The 6,003-nt window shown below is 47.3% G+C and overlaps 1 protein-coding gene across 1 annotated transcript in view; it reads left to right on the forward strand.

Annotated features, from left to right (window-relative positions):
• LOC106750471 overlaps nucleotides 1–5,501 on the forward strand; it is a 54,989-nt gene extending 49,488 nt beyond the window's left edge. Inside the window, exons 8-12 of the mRNA XM_014630850.1 lie at nucleotides 94–382; nucleotides 893–974; nucleotides 1,332–1,476; nucleotides 1,563–1,752; nucleotides 1,885–5,501. Of these exons, the coding sequence (XP_014486336.1) occupies nucleotides 94–382; nucleotides 893–974; nucleotides 1,332–1,476; nucleotides 1,563–1,752; nucleotides 1,885–2,036 (858 nt within the window). The 3' untranslated portion in view covers nucleotides 2,037–5,501. The remainder of the gene's footprint in view (nucleotides 1–93; nucleotides 383–892; nucleotides 975–1,331; nucleotides 1,477–1,562; nucleotides 1,753–1,884) is intronic.
• Nucleotides 5,502–6,003: the final 502 nt, after the last annotated feature.

A 6,003-nucleotide genomic window follows, 5' to 3' on the forward strand; every position in this document is an offset into this window, starting at 1 on the left:
AATCGAGCTTACGACACGCGCCTGTCTCTCTCTCTCTCTCTCTCTCTCTTTGAATACTTATTCTCTGTTCAAACTTTCTTTTCACCATGGCAGCGTGACGGTTTTCAGACTGGGATCTACTCGAACACGGTCGTGCTGCAACACCATTCCGTGGTGATGACAAAGGCCGACAAAATCTACAAAGTTAAGTGTACATACGACATGTCCTCGAAGAATATCACCTTCGGTATGATGCCGATCAGAGACCCGGAAATGATCAGCATCACGAGCGCGCCGGAAGCGCCGCCGCCGAGGATCCGCATCCTCGACAGCCGATCGCGCGAAGTCGAGACGGTGCGCATCGGCGACAAATTGACCTTCAGAATCGAAATCCCGGAGGACAGTAAGTTCGTTTCTTGTAAATTCGTCTTTCTTAGCCCTTCTAATACCATGAGGGATCACCGGCGGTCCTAAGCCACTCGGCATACAATACGAAAAGGCGGCGCAAAGTACCGTTCGAGATTTTGCGAATCGCATATTTGATCATTTCCTTTCTCTCCGCCATCTTTCTCTTTAATCTGACGTAAAATGCGGATCCCAAGCTTTATTCCAGCTTGAAAATTAAAAGCCCACGTTTAGCGTCGGACGTACAGTCGGAACGCGAAATTCAAAATCGTACGGACGAAATCACTTCGTTCTTCCTTCTTCGCGTTATATTTAGAAAATTATTCCACAACGCGTAAAAATGACAAGCGGGAACGCGTGTACGCATGATCATCATGGTATCAAGCGGGTCCGAGGAGATCCAAATAATAGGAGGGTTAACGAAGAAGAAACATACAAAGTTGAGAAACGACGCCGCCAATTTTCAATAATAATTCGCAAACAACTGACATTAACATTCTGTATGTAGCCCCATACGGCATTTTCGCTCGCAGCTGCGTAGCCATGGCAAAGGACTCAAAAAGCACGTTCCAGATTATCGACGACGAAGGGTCAGTCTCGCATTTTTCTCAGCGATTCCCGGTCGATCTTTCGTCGACCGAGGCGCGCACAAAGAGAAAGATTTCTTTGAATTTAGTACGCGTGTTCGTTTGACTCGTTTAATACAAACATAATTTAATATCAAATATCATTTTGTTTGAATGAAGATGCTGTTTCATTAGAACAAATCCATATTTGATAAAAATAGAACAGCATTATTTCGAGGAAATATTATATTTTCGATGAAACAATTTCTTTCATTATATGTTTCAATTAAAGAAATTTGGTTAAATCCAAAGAAAAATTGTTTTCCGCGTATGCATAGAGTACACGGAACGAATGTGCATACGAAGGCGCGCTGCTTTCAGGTGTCCCGTCGATCCTTCCATCTTCCCCAGTTTCACGCCCGACGGTAACGCTCTGCAGTCCGTGTACGAGGCTTTCAGGTTCACCGAATCTTACGGCGTGATTTTCCAGTGTAACGTGAAGTACTGTCTGGGACCGTGCGAGCCGGTAAAACATTAATCGATCAATCTCGCTTATCGATGAACGATCGCAGATTAGATCGTCCTTCTCAACGAGCCTCCCTCGCGTTGCAGGCTGTTTGCGAATGGGGCCGCGAATCCGTGGAGTCGTGGGGCAAGAGGCGCAGGAGGAGCCTCGCGAACTCGACGGAGGAGAAGGCCGAGGACATGACTCTGTCGCAGGAGATCCTGGTGTTGGACTTCGGCGACGAGAAGCAGTCGGACTTCCTCAAGAGCGACGCCAGCATAGACTTTAACGAAGCAGGTAGGTAGGCGGCGGAAGGGTGGAAAAAGGGGGGGAACAAAAGAACAACTTAGAGGCGTCCCTCATTCTCTTCGGGAGGCGCCGCGGCGAGGTTAGTGTCTATGACAAAATAAGCGTGGGACTTATTTCCAGACAAAACAGTGACCATCGTGGAGCCGTGCCCGACGAAAACCTCCGTGCTGGCGCTCGGGGTGACGTGCGCTCTGCTGGTGCTCATCTACATCTCCACGATCTTCTGTTACTACATGAAGAAGTGGCTGACGCCTCGTAAGATGATGCCTTAAAGGGCGAGGAAACATTCACCCCCGCGTGGAACGCGATCGCGAAAGCAAATAAGGAAGACGATAGCGAGGAGTGCGAGAGTTCGCAGACATGTACACGCATACACACACGCATTCACGCGTACCACACATGAATCCACGCGCAATAAATACACACACATACAGTCACACTCATATACGGTAAGTTATCGAAAGATTCATACGCAGCGACAATCATTCGCTCTCTCATCCCTATTGTATCTTCATTCTCATTATATCTCCACCGGCTTGAAACCGGCTCGTAGGCGGGCAGACGGAAGAAGAAAGAATCGTCGCTTCGCAAGGCGGGTCAATCGCGGCATTGTGACGCGCAATTGAATTGCACCTAATGCGATCGGTATTCCGCGCTATCGGCGACGATCGCGGGGATCGGTTGTGTAATGTATCCGGGCGAGTACCGGCTCCACATCGGTAACACTGACGCACACGGTTTCTCGGAGTACGGTTAGTTGGTATAGGTCGACGCTTCCGACGGAGTCATTCGGGGGAGATTAATAATAGATCGTCTCGAAAATAAGTTTACGCGCGCACATATGCACACGCACACACGGACAGGCACTAATGCGCGCACAAAAGACTACCGACTGACGTGAGGAAGATCACAAGGATCTCTTGTACCATATGTCGAAAGTAAACACCTACACATAGCCGCAACAACGACTGCGATAGCGACTCGACGTGTCTCGAATTGATTTTTAACCGAGGGGTAAAAAAGCTCACGAAAGGACGTGTCCCGACTCTTACGGTCCCATGTAGCGCAAATGTTCGAAAGACATTCTGTAGAGACGTCCCAGAATGTTCGAATGTCCCCGAAACGTCTCTGGGATGCCTTTCGAACATTTGTGCTGTATGTGGTGGCGGATCAATATCTGTAATAATATTGCCGCAATTATATCAATCACGGAGGGGGCTCTCTGGTGGGAAATAGCTCGAGTCTAACGCGATATTGCATACGTTTGGCGCTAATGAAACATTACATCAGACGTGGCGAGGTCTCCGACGTGCACAGTCACTCTTTGGCTGGGCGCGTTCAGCGACTATGTATTCTTGGCGCGCGCGCAAATCGCGCTTGGAAATATTGTTGAAATAGCGATCGCGCTGTTGACACGGTTTGTCTTTACGCGCGCCCGAGCGATTGAAATTTCTCGGCTCGCGCGCGCGTCCGACTTCGAGGGTGTTTATCGCAAAGTTGGCGAGCGACTCTTTTTCGCACACGTACATACACGCGCGCGTACAGACCCACGTAGGCACACACACACACACACACGCACACACGTAGGCGTACACGCATGCATACGGGACATGAATCGCGAAGCTCACTCGCGACCAAGACCACCATGAATGCAACGAGAGTAGACTTTATTTAAGAATATTCTTAGAAAACAGCTAACTGTCTCATCCTCTAGCGGCTACTTCTGATAGGGTTGCAAAAAGAACAGGATGGAGCGCGCGAGTATTGACTCGCCGCGTCGCTCGAGGCGAAATTTCCGGTAGCTCGTAGACGGTGGACGCGACCCCTGGTTGCTGTTTTCGTTCCTCGGAGATCGATTTGTAACCCGCATCAAGACTAGCGGTATTTAAAGGTTCACGCTTCACTAACGTCTCTAACGATACAAGTAGCGTTAAGATAGCGATTAAGCATGTAAGCATAGACAAGAGACGGAGAGAAGGATAAAGAGAGGGAGTGAGGGAGGGGGCGAAAGAGAGGAGGAGAAGGAAGAGGATGAAAAAGAGAAAAACGAACGAGAGAAGACACTTTCTTCTATTCCAGCGGATTCTCGAAGCGGCTCGTACTTTTTCAGATCAATAAATTCATCGTAGAATAAAAGGGACACATTTTTTCACAGACCGTAAAAAAGTCGTTGCACCAAAACGCGCTTAACGGTGTAGAATATCGATCGTAACGTAGCTCGTTATTTAACGGTGTTGGAATTAGTCGTATAGCGACGACAGCGGTGGTCGAGCAAAAAAAAGAGGAAGAAAAGTCTAGCTTAAAAACTAATCGAGATATTGATCTCTTGGAAGTAGCCGCCGAAGAAACTGCCCTTTCGGCATTTCTGAAGGTACCACCACCACCACCACCATTCTATTCAGTGAAATTTGTGAATGAATGGGAGGAACACCCGAAGCGTTCGGCTACCTGACTGTAGATTGCTTTCTGCGCGTTTAATACCTGAAGCTCGAGGCGCTCTCGGGATTTTAGCCGTGCGGAAGTACGTATTAAGGTATACTCAAGGCACGACGTAGTGCAACGGCGACGCGTATGCGGCCGAATATTAATATAATCCTCTAAGGACAATCATATTTTTCTCAGTTTATCAGCTCCACTCAATCAATGAATATTCGCTGCGAGTAGATTCCGCCGAACGCTCTCTTCCCGCCTCGGTTTTCCACTTTGACAAAGTCTCTCATAGAACTTTTGCTTTCGTGGACCGTTTCTTCGTCACCATAAAATTTTCTTTGTCTTCGTACAGCTCCTTCGAAGATAGTAAGGAATTTTCTGACACATCCTTTGGGAGTGGATAAGATTCTTTTATATGTATTCTATCTGAATCGTCGAGTGACCTTTGGAAACGTCGGGGCTTCTATTAATAGTCGTTACTGAAAACTCGTCTCAAATGAGACACTCAGATTTGAATTCAGAGTCAGATGTGAATGTTTCAGTTGAATCGCCATTACAAATAGAACGTCACGTGCATTGTAAAATTTCACTGAAAGACTCAGATCTGAATTTAGTGCTGGATATTTTTTGCGCGGAGTAAATTTCAATCAAAGACTTAATACGGAGCTACGATATTCGGTGAAAGCGGCTGGGAAGAGTGTTCGGCGGAGGAAGATTCGCTTCTCACACAAGTAGACGTTATCGTATCCGCTTCGACTTCTTCAGTTTATTACTAAGCGACTTATAGGCGATAAAGTATGCATAACCGTTCCTCCGGGGATATTATGACGACGTATTAATCCGACACGACGAGCGATTCCTCTCGCGATAGAGACGTTACGTAATGATCCATAAACAACATGAATTGGGTGGAGTAAATTAAAATTTCTGGTTAAGGTGCTTGCTACATGCGGGGGTCAGACTCTCGGAATTGAATATTCTTCGGATGGAAACGCGGCACGGGTAGAAATAGGATCACGAGGAGAGACCGGCCGACGGCTTCATTATCGAAGTCCGTTGAATCGAGCGGGGAAATCATTTCCACAAATTCGGCGCTTCTCTCGACGAAGCTGCCGGCTGGCCGAAGAGGGAAAGAACGTTTTCGCGCTCGCGCCGCATTAAAATCCATCCGGAAACGAAACGTGTGTGGCCCCTTGCGGTTTAAACGAAAACCGTCTACAAATGTATATATTATTAAGGCGGACTGCAGTAGACACTGAGAGAAGAACACACACATACGCATCAACATGCATCAATCACATATATTTGTACCCTATTTATATACGTGAATGTTTCAGTAATTAAACTCAGATCAATTTTGACAGAATGCGTTATTCCTTCCTTCGCGATCGCTCGCAGCCGCGCGCGGAACCGGCGGTTTCGATTTCCCCGACCGGAGAATTTACGATGTACGTGATAAATAAAATATAAAACGCTATTCACGAAATTACCTAAGATCGCACAGGAACCAGACGTTTGCTTTCGATCAGTTTCATTGACGAATTCGCGGATTCAATCTGTGAATCGACGTTTCAAGGGTGATCCGGACGATCGATCGAGTAACCGTTAATATTTTATAGCTCCTCCCGCATAAATAAATCATCGGTCTGGGTGGAGCGCCAACGAGCAGACGCACCGTCGCATCGGACTCGTGACTAATCGATTTGCCTATAGAAACGTGTATTAGCGCTGCACGTGCGTTTATTATTGCGGTGAGTAATCACAGCCGGATATCGGGCTTGACACACTTGAAGATGGAGCAGAAACATC

Source organism: Dinoponera quadriceps, unplaced genomic scaffold (genome assembly GCF_001313825.1).
Source record: "Dinoponera quadriceps isolate SergipeBrazil2010 unplaced genomic scaffold, ASM131382v1 scaffold5784, whole genome shotgun sequence".
NCBI lineage: Eukaryota > Metazoa > Arthropoda > Insecta > Hymenoptera > Formicidae > Dinoponera > Dinoponera quadriceps.